The 15,629-nt window shown below is 48.2% G+C and overlaps 4 protein-coding genes across 4 annotated transcripts; all 4 read right to left on the bottom strand.

The window, feature by feature from the left end:
- Positions 1-276: 276 nt before the first annotated feature.
- On the bottom strand, positions 277-1,731 carry ATNIH1004_007512 (DNA replication factor Cdt1 C-terminal domain-containing protein; the record flags this gene model as incomplete). Its single annotated transcript, XM_033572135.1, has 1 exon — positions 277-1,731. One exon carries the CDS (start codon positions 1,729-1,731, stop codon positions 277-279), a length of 1,455 nt encoding a protein of 484 aa, XP_033425450.1.
- Positions 1,732-3,903: 2,172 nt separating this feature from the next.
- ATNIH1004_007511 (uncharacterized protein) lies at positions 3,904-5,928 on the bottom strand (the record flags this gene model as incomplete). Its single annotated transcript, XM_033572134.1, has 2 exons — positions 3,904-4,050; positions 4,108-5,928. The coding sequence occupies 2 exons, from the start codon at positions 5,926-5,928 to the stop codon at positions 3,904-3,906; spliced, it is 1,968 nt and encodes a 655-aa protein (XP_033425449.1).
- A 4,749-nt stretch (positions 5,929-10,677) lies between these two features.
- ATNIH1004_007510 (Golgi transport complex subunit COG5) lies at positions 10,678-12,108 on the bottom strand (the record flags this gene model as incomplete). Its single annotated transcript, XM_033572133.1, has 1 exon — positions 10,678-12,108. The coding sequence occupies one exon, from the start codon at positions 12,106-12,108 to the stop codon at positions 10,678-10,680; it is 1,431 nt and encodes a 476-aa protein (XP_033425448.1).
- A 2,618-nt stretch (positions 12,109-14,726) lies between these two features.
- ATNIH1004_007509 (protein SYS1) lies at positions 14,727-15,421 on the bottom strand (the record flags this gene model as incomplete). The annotated part of the gene is made up of 2 exons (XM_033572132.1): positions 14,727-15,111; positions 15,174-15,421. The coding sequence occupies 2 exons, from the start codon at positions 15,419-15,421 to the stop codon at positions 14,727-14,729; spliced, it is 633 nt and encodes a 210-aa protein (XP_033425447.1).
- Between the last annotated feature and the right edge of the window lie 208 nt (positions 15,422-15,629).

Raw genomic sequence — 15,629 nt, 5'->3', positions numbered from 1 at the left:
ATCACGTGAGAGCGCGTTACGCGTGAAATGGTAGAAATCAACTGTGGTGGACAAATGATACAGGCTGGTGGCCAACAGGTAGAAGATATGCTCAATTACTTTATTCTATACTGAAATCTGTAGCTAACACAGGACGCTAATAGGTGATAGGGACATGAGAACGCCGGAACAAATGCAATCGTAATGGGAGTCCACCAAACTCCATGCATGAGCACAAAAATACTCCATACAGGCATCCAAAACAAGAGATCCAAGATGGCCATTACGTAGGATTCCTCACAGTGTTAAGTTTTCCTTCGGTTCAAGGTTCAATTGAGACACCTTGGTGCCGATGTCTTTGAGGTTGACATCGGCGCAAGATTTTAAGACCACCGACTTGATCTGATTCACAGTGACGAGATTGACCCATTGACCAGCAATGTCGGTCTGAGATAAGATTTCTAAACATATTTCCACCTCCCTGTCTGAGATCGGATTCCGCATAGAATCCTGCACATTCTGTACGATCATCTCCAGCCGGAACGGCTTTCTTTGCGCAGCCACCGTCGCCTTCGGACCGCTGCCCACATAACCAGCCGGTCGCAGGCAGGCCAGCACGCCAGCGACTTCCTCAGCGCGTTGCGCAGCAGCTCCACGCAATATCATCTCTTTTGACGGAGGCGGCGGCAATTTGGACTGCCGCAGCGCCTTGTCTCGGATTCGGTCCAAGAGTCCCATGCGACGAGCATTGGTCGCCTCCGGGGTTTTCACCTGTCCCTCAGCCTCCTGCGTGTTCGTGGAACGCAGCCTCTCCGTCTTCAACTTAATAACTCCACCTTTTAAATCCTGAAGCCGCTGCTGACCTTTTCGAAATGTCGTGAATGGCGTTAGCGATTCATGGATCGAGGAAACGCCCAATGTTGCAATGAAGTCCACACGGTTCTCGTCGCCCCCCACTGCATCTAGCGCCTTCTCCCACAGCAATTCGACGGTCTGCTCGAATTGGTCATGCAGTTCATTCTCGTTGACCGGGTTTACTTGTTGTGTCCGGTCCATTCTCTCCAGACACACTCTCCCTAGGCCGTAATTGGCAAGCCGAAACCTAGGGGCTGAGGTAGTCGACTGGGCCACTTGTTCCCAGATCCAAATGAGCCGCTGTAGATCCTTCGCCACGACTTTGCGCTTCTTCCATAGTCGTTCGATGCTGTGAAGAAACTCGTGCAGTTCGGCGGGGGCCACTATCCCGTGATGCGCAGCATGGAGTGTCAACGCCTTCACGAACGCCATATGCAGATTCAATAATTCCTCCACACAAGCCGAACGCACCTCCAGGACCCTGCAATGCTGCGGGTTACTGTCCCTGGCTACAGACCGCTTTGAGGGTGACGTAGGGGTTGCAGACTTTTCATCAGTGAGAGCACCCCAGTCATTGCGCGTGGGGGATGCATAATGTCCACTCCTTGGCGTTGATACAGACAATTTACTCAGCCGGAGAGATTTTGACGGTGTAAGGGTTCCGGCCTGGCTGGTGGTCGTTTCCTTTCCTCCACAGGGGCTTCCACAGTCAACGTTCTCCAGTTCATTCAATTTCCGTTTCTTGGAAGGCGACACTGAGAGATCCGAGTCTGGCTGTTTGCTCTTTCCATCTAGGACCGATTTAGACGGGGCAATGCCGGGTTTGGTGGCTCTTGCAAAAGTGTTGATGGCGGCCTGGCCTCGGGGAAGGGAGGAGCGTATGGAGGCGCGTGGCATCGCGATTTCCTTTGGGTAAACAGAGTAAGAGATATTATTATAGAAGGGACATATAATCGAATTAGGAAGGTATGTATGCTAGATAGGCTTTGGAAATGGAGGAAGGTGAGACTTGTATTCTTCTTGAGTCCAGACTGAAGGGCTTGACTAAAGGGCCGCTTAGTTTTTCGTGTGGAGCGCGTCGCGTGGACGCGACGTGCCGAATAGGGTTAAATTACGGAGTCTGGAGTTAGATTGTTTTGTATAAGATGCACAATCGACCATCAATTAATTAATTCAATTCGAACCAAGGATAGTAGTTGTATCTTGGATATTATATTATTATACATATATATACTTCGTATATTATATCCAGTCTCTGCAGTACATTCCATCACTACAGCAATACACATATCTGGAATGCAGCATGCCACGAACAGTGACTCAGCCACTAATGTCTTTAAACTACCTATATGGAAACCAAAATACAAGTATCATTATGGATAATTCCATAGCTATTCCGTTGTATAGAGTACCCCCGAAACCACATCTCATCCTCCACCGTCTATTCATACTATCGAGCTTTTCATACTAATTTGACTTATTTTTTAGACTTAGTAAGAGGATTATCACTCTATATGATATCAGCCTAGTCAGACAGAGTACAGATGTATAGATTTCGGTTTCATTCCGATCGGAAAGAAAGAGAAAGAGAAGAAGAAAGAGAAGATAATACCGCTTCCTCGATATTTGCATTGGTTTCTAATCCGATCTTTTCACCTGCTCGTTCGGCTTTTTCTGTCGAGAGGGGCGGTTGTTGGGCCTTATTAGCGTCTTCTATATTATATAGATTAGTAGTTAACAATTAACAAGTTCTTTCTATTTGTTTCTGTACAATGGATTGAACAGAATAGAATGGCGAAAGGAAAGTGAATGGAATAGAAAGAGAAATGGAGAGAAAAGAAAGAAAAGAAAGATGACAAAAAACTATACCTTTCACCACATTCTTAGCTACATTAGGATCACCCCCTGTTCGATAGAGATAGTATCCTCCTATACCGACGAGAGCTAGCGCGGCATATAAACCGGTTCTTTGTTGGGACATCTTTATGGTTCAGAGTACACGTACTGTACCGTACTGTATTTATAAGGGCATAGATTTGATTAGACTGCGTGCTCAACTGCACTGGACTGGACTGGGAAATAACTGAAAGTCAAGAAACAGGATAGTACAGAGTAGTACAGGATAGTACAGGATAATATAGGATACTATAGGATATATCAAGATAAAATGAGGTTAAGATGACGTCTTGTTACATAAGTCCCATTCTTTTCAGAATTGCTCTATATCAAGTACGTCACTCGGTAGTCATCTGAGGATCGTTCCATGGTGATGAACCTCACGGGTTCTACCGTTGTCGATCTCGCTGTGGGGTAATATCATTCACCCATGGATTCATCTTACGTTATCTTAAGGGTAGCTATATCACCACCCTATCTTATTATGAACCAACTCTGAAGGTGAATGGATTATCTGCAAGGCTGCAAGGAATCTGTGCGATCACTTGTAATAAAGTAATAAAACATCACGAAGAACGTCCTTATATAGAGATTGATATAAACAAGAAAGGCCGAAGGAACAATCGAAGCCACACCATGACCAGGATAGGAAACTCCACTTCCAGAACCTCGCAGCTGAACTCGAGATTGAGGCCAGGTATCTTCATGCACTATGAACAATATCCCACAAAGAAACGAAGAACGCCCCAACATGCACAACACAAGAGTCCCAAGAAAAATAAAACAAAAATAAACAAAATAAAACCGATGGAACGAACACACCGAAAAAAACTAGTAGTCACAAAAGCCCCACGAGTGTCACTTATGCATCATTCATCAGTCGTAAATTCATCATGGTTCTCGCAGCCAAACACGGTGTGTGGCCTTGAGTAACGAGAGACCGCTCTTCTAAAACTCCGTGGCTATATCCAGAGACAAGAGTGGGGAATAGGTGAGGCCAAGCGACTTATACTATACAGCACCGGCGTCCAAATCGACGGCAATGGGAGAGTAAATGAATGTGCTGAGACAAAAACTGAAGTAGTGAGGGAAGGAGGATAGAACTATCTCCAATCCCAGAAGTTCGAGCAAGGCTTTATATCCATCCAAATGAGGATTGGCTCGACGCCGCACTCATGCGAAAAGCTTCGCAGTTCCTTTATTTTCGCTCGTTGCAACAGCAACTAGAGCTTCAAGTCGTCCCATCCCAGGCTCTCGAGAGTGGTGGAACAGGTCGGAGCGGGGGTCATGTTTCCCTTGATATCCATCGGACTGAGGTGCCTGCAGTACAATTAGTGACCTGGGCAGTCATCGGGTCTGCGGGTAGCGGGTGCGTACTGCTTGAGACGTGTCCGACGAAAAGGGAGTGTGGTGTGCTTCGATATACCCGCTGTTATGTACAATCGCCGGATGGTATTCAAGGGACGCCGTCGAAGGCGTGTGGACTCCTTCACTGCTACTAGAATCCTCGGGAGACGTTCGTGTGGCCTGAGAGGACGAGGTGGCGTTACTGTGGGAGGGATGGTGGCTCCCGTGTGCTCGATATTCTTGGAAGTTTTGTTGGTACGAGGACGACGGACGAGAGCCGACATTGTGGAGCTCGGCTATGGTTTGTTGGCTCCAGTGCGATGCGTCCTTCTGCGCGGGCTTGTCTCGAATATGTAATCCGGTTAAATTGGTGTGCAACGACATATCCCAGGAGACATGTCCGCGACGGTGACCCGGACCAGAGATAGGCGGTGGCGGCCGCACTGAGGGCTGATTGTAGCTAAATCCTCCCCCAAAGTTATAGTGGGATGACGGTTTGCCCGGCTGATCCACTTGCATGGGACTGGATCGGCGCACAGGAGGGGTGAGAGGGCGCTGTGAGACCACCTTATCGAAGCTTTCAATTCCCGGTAGCCGTGTCGGCTGCTCTCCCGAAGTACCAGATCCAAAGGATGCATTAACCGATTCGGGGGTCTGGTAGCTGTTCAGCCCACTAGTAGCAGGCCGATGTACCGTAGAGTACGTTGAAGGATGCCAAGTTCGTCTCCGCAAATCTGCGTCCGCAGCACTGTGGGCTGCCTCATCGCGAGGCAACGAATAATTGGAGCTGACCGGGCTTGCAAACACCCCTCCGGGGGGGTGGTACGGTGTGGTACCAGCGGCACCTGGGTAGCCATGCGGATAAGCGTGGACAGGGTGCGATGCAAACGGGTTGCCCCCCGTTGGAACCGATAAACGGCGAGCGGCCGTCTTCCCTTCCCAGAACCCTGAACCGTGTGATGCCGAGGACATGGGTGAAGCAGTAACGCTGCCGTTGCCCCCCGCGGCGAAAATATGAGAAGATGTGTAAGGGGAGCCGGCGGTAGCCTGACCAGGGATCCCACGGACCTGCCCTGGAGGGGTACTGGGGGGATCTGCCATCGTATCCAAGGCCAACCGGGCTCTTCCATCGTTCGCCATGATCAAGGGTGGAGGTCGACGGCGAAATTCTTGGGGCTGGCTGTACGTCGATGCAGTGGAAGCTATACTGGAGGCGGACAAATTTCTGCTGTGGCCTCTGCTATGGGTCCCCTGGCTGCCCCCAGTGCCAGCCCTCGCTCTACCTGGCGGGCGCACGCGGTCGGTTCGAATCTGGCGTTGAAATCGGGTCCCAGTTGCGGCTAAGGAATCGCCCGGAATCTCCTCATTGACATGTACAGTCTGAGCATGCTGTCGCAAGTTATCCAGCCGCGAGAATCGCCTCGAACAGTGGCACTGGAAGGGGCGCTCCCCGGTATGTTTTCGGATATGTCGGGCCAGATGTTCACTGCGGGTAAAGCTTAGGTTACAGGGCGGATAATCTGTGCAGTAGAACCGTTGTCCCTTCTTCTTCTTGGACGGCGGAGCATTGCCCTTGTGGTCCGAGTCATGGTCCGAGCCTTCACGGTCTCCATCCGAATCTGCGTGCGCCGGATCATCCGATGCTGATGGAAGACTGTGGGAATCTGAGAGTCGAGATGCGGGGTCGTTGCTATTGCTTACGCTTCGGGGGGTGCTTTCACCTTTTGTGGCTTCGATCGGCCTGGAGGGATTTTGCGCCTCGGGGGCCCGAGGGGTGGTTGGCGTGGTCGCGTCCTCCATCATGCGGTCGGGTGGCGAGGAGATGGTATTGACGGGGAGAAAAGAAGACATATTGACATCGAACCCCGTCTGGATTCCACGCCTAGCCTATGTACTAATCGGTGGGAGGGGCAGATCGAGCAATGCTCGGCACTTAAAAAAAAAAGGAAGAAAAAAAGGCTGATGATCTATTTCCAAGGGAAAGTAGTTGGGAAGACCGGGAAGTTGAGAAAACGCGGTGTCGATCGGACGATGTTGACTGCTGGACAGATTTGCGCAACGCCTGTCAGCACGAAGACCATACTTTTTAAGCAACGATAGGGCGACTATTTTTTTTTTTTTTTCTTTTCGTTTCTTGAATGCTCGTTCTGTCTCGTTGATAACTTACAGTAGGAAGAGAAGGAGGGGAAGCAACCCAAAACGAAGCCAAGGTGTCCAGAGAGGAAAGAGAAAAGGAAGAGGGAAATGAGAAGGGGATTAAGGAATGTACCAGGATGGAGAGATGAATGTTCAGCCGAATGCCCAACGGAGATGGCGAAGCAAGGGCAAGTTGATAATTGTACACAGTAAGCGGTAGAGAACGACCATTAAACCCGAAGCGGCATCTCTTGCAGATCGACCAGACGGAAAGAAGGTAAGACGATATGGTTATGGGCGATGAGAAGGATTCAGTGATGGAAGTTTCGGAGGGCTCGAGATCGAGTCGAGTCCTAGTTGTTGTTGTGGGTATGACAGTGAACCTGGCCCAGCCAAGACAGGAACTAAATCAACCGGAGAAATGGGAATCCCAAAGTGGATGAATCGATCGAACGATAGAATGAGACTCGAATTGAATTAGAGTCAGACCAGAAATAATAGAAATGATATGATCATAAAACTATAAAAGAATAAAAATAAACTAAGCCCCCAAGACCAGAATGTATGACGTCGAGGCGGGTGGATGGACAGGCACCAGGGCCAGCAGATGGGTTGATGAACCGTTCGAAGGGAGAGATCGAGTACAAAGAGAAAGAGGAGAGGAAAGAGGAAAGGAAACCGAAGGGGGAGGGGAAGGAGTCGAAAGAAAAGAAAGAAGAATAATAATAATAATAAAAAAGGGAAAGACACGAACGGAATAAAAGATGTGCGACAGTACAAGCAGGAAAAAGTAGGTCAGAAAAGTGCAGGCGAGACCGGGGAATGGTGACGACGATTCCCAGGAAGAGGAGAAAAGGCTATACGGGGGGAAACGAAGAGGAGAAGGGGGGCTTATCGGAAACAACGGTCGGCGGCGAGCGGGCAGGCGAAACGAGGGGCAGAAGGAGGGGAAGAACTGTCAGCTTGGGTTGCTTGGTGGATAGTTATGTTTCAGGTGAAGGAGAAAGAGAAAGAGAAAGAAGAAGAATGAAGAAGAATAAGAAGAGAGAACAGGATAAGAGTGGAATATCGATCAATAGACTTGGTGAGATATGATTCCCCGCGATCCAAAATCCAGTCCATCTCGTCGTCACTACGAGGATTAAAGAAGGTCAAGACCAAGAGCCAGGAAAAGTAAACTTTCCCTAGTCCCAGGTACTGACGACTTGATCCGGGCCGACCGACACGAATCATCGACTGCACGTCACCACTGGTGGAGTCATGAATCGTGATGAACTCATGGACCATCTTAAGTTGGCCAATACTACTTGTAGAGAACCATACGAGGGACTTCTCTCCGTCTAGAAGAAGTACTTCTCCCAGAAGTATTCTCTCTTGTCTACAGGAAACGGTATTGACGTATGAAACCGTATCAGGAACTGTTCCTCGAGAAGTCGGCGTTTCGCCATCTTCCGGACTATGCCCAAGGGTGGCTGCTTTTAGGACTTAAGGACTGAGGTCTGTGCCTTTAGGTCCAGCATGATGGATGTTGGACCAACCGACAGAGTCTCGATCAAGTCTTTATGGCCGGTTCCCATGGTCCCTGCCTCGATCAAAAGAGGGTCTGCCAATCGTCTCAATTGAGGTACCAGGAACTCTAGCCGTTCCAGCGGGGAAATGAAGTCGAAAGACCTAAGAGGCTTTTTTAAAAAAAAAAATTTTTTTCTTTCCTTCCTTTTTGTTAAATAAAAGATCGGTTAAGATTTCCCATCAGCGGATCCCCCAAAGACTAATTCCATGAATCATTATTGAGACCCATGGTATCCCGGTGACAAAAGACTCTTTTTGCTCCTGCACCACGGCAAGGTCGGACTCGGTGACGTTCACCATTCGGACCCTAGGGGAAAAACTCCCTCTGGATGTGTTGGTAACTTTTGTCAAACCGAAAATCATCCTAATTCAACTCAGATGGAGATCCTGTGCCCTATTCTCCTGCTGGAGCCTATCCGACTTCTTAAGCTACTGGTCCGAGATCTCAGATCCGGCGATCGCGCGGCATGGCAATCCTCGTGGCCATGGTTGAATGCCGGTGATGATGTACAGAGTCGGTACGAAATAACTAATTACTTGGTGTTCATCTCATCCTGTTCAGACCCGCATAAGTGCTCTGAGGCACCTGACTGGATTCCCAAACAGCCCAAGAGTTGATATGATACAGAATACGAAGACCATGTCGCACAGATCCCACCGAGGACGATAGGTGGTCAAATTCCCCGTGCGACAGATTCTGCCTGCATACTTGCAGGTACCTTACATTCATACAGCCCACACAATAGTTACTTGTGTACGGAGTACTCCATACTATTAGGTAACGAACCTCATTTCACTTAATTTAGGTGAGAATTTGGTTCCTGGTCAGGTGAAAAAAAGGCAAAAATACCCACCACCGGATTCAGAACGGTGGGGAAGAGCGCCCCAACCTCAAAGTTTCATGAGAGTTTCAAAGGCAAAAAACCTAGAATGTATGTACAATTGAATTCTATTTTCTCACCATATATGGAGAACCACGCAAACGGCCCGGGAGTCTGTGGAAGCTTCGTACTGTACTACGTACCTCTAGTACCTCAGATATGGTACTTGATATCTGGTTGGTACAGTGGATATGTCTCCGAGGACAGTCAGGACGAAAGTACCATCTTTTGAAACACTGGCTGCATACGCCACACTGTAGATGAATGGATGAGATGTGCTAACTGGCTATTGTCCTACTTCTTGAATTCTCTATTATTCTTCTTTACCCGCTCCGTATATACAGTACAACAAGTAGTACATGATAGAGGGTAGATATAGATAATGATGTTAAGGATATATTATCTACCCCTCACCCTGAGGTAGGCAAAACAAAGCTACTAAAACTGGGCCGTCAAGATCCTCCGACCTTAACGCAGATAATGCATTAGGGGAGTCAAGCTGCAGCTGTTCTGGTCATCCCACTAGGTTACAATGGGATTTGATGGAGGTTAGGTACCTTACCTCGCTAAACCATCTATGGAAATTGCTCCTGACCAAGTGATGTACTTAAAGAGAGTACTTATTCTGACCAGGTGAGCGAAATCCAGGTCCTGAGCGGGGATCGACGTGTCCTGTCCTTTGGATAGAATAAATAAAATAAAATAAAATAATTATTCTACTCTTTAGGACAGCGACTTACTCCGTTCAAGCCCTCTCTGACTAAGGAAATCATGGTCGCCTTGAGGGGCCAAGGGAGGGGTCAGTCATGTCAGGATCAGGTTTTAAACTGTCTATTTCTGGCTTGACTGCGCCCCTCCCATTTCTGTTTTAAGTTTACAGGGATGAGAATCAACCAGCGTTATACATGAATCAGGACCTCTGTGTTAAGGTAAGTATGTGCTGGGTACGGAGTAGGTATTGTGTCAGTCAGTAGGTGCCTGAGGATACCCCTGGACAGGAAAGATACCGTATCCTTATCAGAGCGGGGTAGAACTCGTGGTCTGGAGAGGGGTACAACCAGGCCGTGTACCTGCTCTAGCACTCGTGCTAGTTCTCTGTACTAGGGAGGGCAGTACTTTCTATTGAGCCTCTCTATGTATTTGGAATTTAGACAGTATTATACTATACTACGCTAATCATCCATGTTAGGTACACTGGTAGACGGCAACCTATTGCACTAACAGATCGATGATCATCCAACTGACCTGTCTTTAAGTCTTACGTATAACCGGACTTCCTTCCCAGCGGGTCCTGATCGTGTGCTGACGTCTATGATTCTTTGAATTCGTATGAAACCCAAGGTCGCACGCGACGGTCCCATACCTGTTTCGCTTTAGCGACGGTCCCACAGTCTCTGTTTTAGCCCAGATAGGCAAGGAACGACACCCGAGGCGAGGCCAGAGCCCTGGTACCTGTTAAATTTTAATCATGACAAAGGATTAATACGAAGACATTTTATTTTATTTTATTTTTATTTTATTAAAAAATAAAGACAAAAAGAAAAAGAAAAAAGAGGAAAATAGGATCCACGCTTTACTGAGTCTATCAGAATCATGTGCGTCACCTGCAAAACGGGCAACATGACAATGACCGAAATAGCCAGGACAATTCATCAAGATTAGCTACATTCATCTGCGTAGCCATATTATTCCATTGGTATCATAGGTCAAGTGTTATATACAGTAACATGACTGCGGCTGATGCTAAATAAGACCATGAGAGGCTCCCTTGGCCTTCGGGGTGCTGATTGGCCATACTATGTCGTACTTAAGCCATCAGCTGATGGTATTGCCGTACCTTGCTGACTCGTAGTCCCGTTGATCCTGTCTTCACATGTCCCCGTGCCCGTGTCCGTGCGTGGTGCCTTGGATGCTGTGGCTATTCGGGAGTCTTGATAGGATACGCTATTGCCGTCTGCAGGTGTAGACAGAGAAAATAACCAGCCCTTTACTCTCTACAAGCTCCAGCCGCCTCTTATCTCTCCAATACACCCACCACGGAACTAACCATCACCGCCGCTTCACGCTCCCAACTTCTGGACTCTACATGTCCCCTATCGGTTCCGGTTCCCATGGTGGCCGCTGGGAGCTGCGACCCTCGTAATACGCACTCCCTGATCTCCTTTTTGAGCCGATCCCGGTTGGATCTCAGCGTACGGGCGGAAACGCCGCTCCGGCTGATGATCTCCTGGGTGCGCGCGGTGAGAGAGGAGGCGAGCGACCGCCAGAAATACGACGGCAGTGAAGCTGTATCGAGGGAATTGAGAAGCGGCTGCAGCAGGTCGGCTTTGCCGCCGGCATGGGGCTGGCCATCATTCCGGTCGGAAGCCGGTGATGGGGGTAAAAGTGGGTGGGACGGGGGTCGAAGGCTGCTGAGAATGGCCTCCAACGCAAATATATCCTGGCAGCGCCTGGAGACCTCCAAGAGCGTTCGCTCCAGAGTCGGCAATGCAGACAGCGCTCGCGAAATGGCATTTAAAGATGTCACAATCGCCGTGTGCATGTACCCTTGCAACGTAGACAGGAGAAGATCTGGTTGAAAGTCTGATGCCGAGCCTAAGTTCTTAGGCACTGGTGACAACAGGTACAAAATGGTAATTGCCGAGATCAGTCGTGCCTTCGCATCTCGTGCTTGTCTGTAGCCCGATTGAGCATGAGGCGTCGACACTCCTGCAGAGCCTGCGGACATAGAGAATCGATTGATGGCCTGTTGCGCTCTTGATTTGACCATATTCTCGCCCGGCATGGCAAGCTCCGTCTTCAAAGTACGGATGACCTTGACGCCGTCCAACCCATGGCCTTCCTCTCCCATCCCCGTGGCCGAAAACATCCGACGTAGACTCACAATCGTGGACGCTGCCCGTTCCAGCGTTCGATAATCATCTCGGGCGGAGGTCTGCGACGTCGTGCCATCGTTTCCTGCCGTGACTCCGGCAAGGGCACCGCCGCCATTGATTTCACTAAGCTGGCCTTCCAGCTGCCTGCTGAGAGCAAGACAACGCCCGACCGCTCTTGCGAGTCGTACAGTAGCCAGAGACTTCTCTGCAGCCACCCTGGCCTCGTCGGCCGCTTCCCACTTGCGAAGCACCTCCTTTTCCAATCGTTCATACCCTTGCGTGACCGAGGAGATCTGGTCCTCTGTTTCCTTGAGGACACGTCCTGCGGCGGCGGTCTGGTCCCGTGTATGTGTCAACAGCGGGAGGGCCGACTTGGTCGTTAACGTATGGATATGGGTATCAATCTCCTGGAGGTCGAACAGCACCCGTGAAAGTGGGGTTGACAGATCCAAGGGTGTATCTGTAGCATTGTTTGTGGCCACGACTAATGAATTGGCAAAGGAAGCAGGAGAGAATTCAGGGTCCAAGAAGGCCTCGTAGTCTATGTACGAAGGTTCGCCTTCCACCATGATCAACTATCCGGCTCGAAGCAGCCCAGATGGTATGTGTAAACCAATAAACGAACCAATCCAATCCAATCTATGGAAAGCGAATAGACGAAGAGAGAAATAAATGGAAATCGGTATCACCGTGTTGAATCGAACGCAGCCTCAATTTAGGCAAACAGTAGAATGACTTTCCGTACGTCAGGTCTCTCGACAGCAGAGACTTAATTCATACAAGCCATGTGATATATCCTAATCCGGAGCATCGAGCCAAAGCACTGGAGTCGTTGACGATGGCTGGATGTTGATCAGTCAGGGAGCCATTCATTCCATGTGGCGCTATGCCGCTTTAGGTTCGCTTAAGGAGCTGAGTCAGCAGGATATAGATCTGTACGCTCGAGGATGGATAAAAATATGATTTTTATTTATATATTTTACAGCTTTGGTCAGTCAATGACAGGATTCGATTTGAGTTAGTTGCCCATATCTGGCGTAGAGCGTGAAAAAAAAAAAAAAAATAATAATGTGAGAGGTAAAACGTGCGAACATGAAGTTGGAAGATCATGGAAGGAAAACGATCAATTGCTAGCGGCCAATACAACATAGAAACACTTCTGTAAGGATCAATATCTTATGCCATGAGCTGTATGAACTCTGGTGCTCGAGCTTCATCATCAGCAACATCGTCAAAGGACTAACATTGCGGAAATATGCTGACCCGGGCTCTCATTTTGATAGGTCCTAGCCCGGAAAGCAGATAAATATAGATGTATATCACTTCCAAATGGATGGAGCTTAAGGATCTCATATTTGACGCTTTGGATGTGCGCTAATTCAATCCCTTTACCACTTCGAAGCATTTGGCAGCCAAGAACTGATATGGTTCCACGACTCTGTGATATGAAAGCTAGTGGCAATACCGACTAGAACGCATTTCCAGAAGTCCACATCCTGCGAATTGCTATTCCAGGAGCCTACTTGGTGGGAATACAGTCTATGAAGGCGTAGGTAATCACAGGTGCCACAATCACTCCCGCTATTTGTTGCGTTACTATTATTTTAGCGCGTATAATGCGGCAGGAGAGACAAGTAGGTAGCTTCATCATCTCTTGGATTTCAGGGTGCTATCATAGAGAGAACTGAGATCGCCCAGTCTGGATTCTGATCCGTCGTATGATAGGATCGTTTCAATAAATTCCACTGGACTAAAAGCGACTAAGTTCACTAATCAAGGAGGTTAATCTCTGAAATATTGATAGATTATTCGAACTCAATTTGGTACCGAATTCAGTCTCTCCATCTTTGAAGATAATTATAGCAGGTCAGCCATAGACATGCAACAGGGATTATCCATTCATAACGGTGTCAAACAGGTGTCGACACAGTGTATTATATCCAGAAAATCTGCAACCGTTCTATATGCTTACCTGTCTTTCTGATGCTCCCTATCTGAAGACAGTGTATAACTCGATAGAATAAACCACTGCATTCAGGTCTCCATCTGGCCTGCAGATATGTATGTACTAACGCAGGCAGGCTCTAGATGAGGCCTAGGGTTTGTTTTCAGGTGTCCGCTCAACAGGCGCATCGCAGTACTGTCTATTCCGGGAATCATCCGGGATCCACTGATATAGAGGAAAATAATGAGTTAATCCGTTCTGAATTGGAATTATTGGAAGTAATGAAAGTTCGAATCGAAATTCAGCGTCTCTCTGTATGAACACTGTGCTCTGGTATGTCGATAAGAATCCAATCTGCAGTGCAGTACAATTCCTGATCTGAAAGCACACTACCGCGTCATATCAGTATTCGAGTACTAGTTAATGTTGTGTGTAGTCTTATCCCAGCTTTGAAGTCCTGGATAGGAAAAACTAACATGATCGCATTGAGCCCTGGCTGGCATAGTTGAGTATGTGTTTGAAAGCAGGAGGTCCATTCTGAATCCGATCCATAAAACATATTATGGCCTGGGTATAAAAAAATGTCATGCACTTAACAGATAGATAGAGAATAGAGTACCCAGAGTTCAAGAGGTGGTTTATATACCAGTAAATATTAGCTAGCAGTCTGTCGATGAATTCACAAAGAGCACAAATTATGAGTGATACAACAAGCAGTGAATATATGTATATAGATGATGAATTGTCAGGCTTCATTCATTGGGTTGTTTGTTTTGATATGTCTTCTTCTTGAGCGAGGATGGAATAATGAATACCCAGTTGGGTCTTTTTTTCTATCTCCAATTCTGGTAAAAACTTGACTGTGGGGGAACATAAAATTGATCAAATCTTCTTCAACGCTGCCTAGATCCAAGCTCTAGGGTAAAATCAATATGGTGACTAATAAAATTGATATTTAATAGTCTTTATGTCCTGGAACTAAATCAATATCTGTTTCATGAATGCTATTAACTCTGACATTCCATCTGTGCCTGCACGTACATCAAAATAATATCAAAAATATCTCGGGTATTCCCGCAAAAGAAAAGGAGATCATGGGCAAAACGCCATCTATACAAGCCTCAACCGGCTAGGGTATACGTGAAGTGGATGCAAATATCAAATCCGTGTGTGAATCCACTGGGGTGACTGCACAAAAGAGAAAGAGACAGAAAGTATGCCATCCAAATGCAGGGAATGAAATTATACGGCTTGTTCACCCGTACCCTTCATCTCAGCCATCTCGTACTCATTACTGCCATCCTGGCTGCGCTCGCGGTCTCTCCCCCGAGACAACTGACCATTCTCGCCCGCTTGGGTCTCCGAGGAACCCCTGGGTTGTTGCCGGTCGCTACTCTTCCCCCCGATACCCCCAAAACTGATCGGTCGGAGCTCCCGCCACTGACAAGCCCACATACCAAGGAAGATCATCAAAGCAGCGCTGGCGCACTGGAGACCCCACCAAAGCCAGTTGGTAGGGAGGGAGTGTGTGTATAGAGTGGTTGCGACGAGGTGCAGGAAGTGCAAGGTCAGTGCAAAATCGGGGATCAACTTGGAGCGCGCTACAAATAGTAGCAGGAAAATAACACTGTCATGTCCATCTATTAGAATCGTTCTCACTTCAACTCAACGGGTAAAGGGACCGCTCACCCGAGGACACTGTTCAACATCCACACCAACCCTAGCACCCACCCGATGGTTGTATCCCCCCTCAACGCATCCCAGCTGAAGACGAGGTCGAACGAGAATGCGGTGCCATAGACCAGAGTGGTGAACAGGATCAAGATCGTCGCAGAGGCATAATAGGCAAGCTGAAGCAGGACAATCTTTCGCACGATCTTTAGCGGAGGAAGGTCTGTTCGGGCCCCCGCAGGAGGAGGACGTCGGCGCGGGGGCATGAACTGTCGTATGTACCAAGTGTGGGATTTGACCCTTTATATCACGGTGCGGGATAGGTGGTCGTTCAGTCGAACTCCGCGGCTGACAGGACCATTCACCAAGGGTCAGGTGTCGGTATCCTGACAACCAATATAAGGTATCTATCTATAATACAGTCTGAGATATCCGACGACGTGGGTTTGAGAGGATGAGGCGGTGATTGTTGAA

The sequence above is a fragment of the Aspergillus tanneri genome (genome assembly GCF_003426965.1).
Source record: "Aspergillus tanneri strain NIH1004 chromosome Unknown AapTan_7_pilon_pilon_pilon, whole genome shotgun sequence".
Taxonomy (NCBI): domain Eukaryota; kingdom Fungi; phylum Ascomycota; class Eurotiomycetes; order Eurotiales; family Aspergillaceae; genus Aspergillus; species Aspergillus tanneri.
Note: the sequence above shows the minus strand (reverse complement) of the source record. Positions and strands in the feature narration are given on the sequence as shown.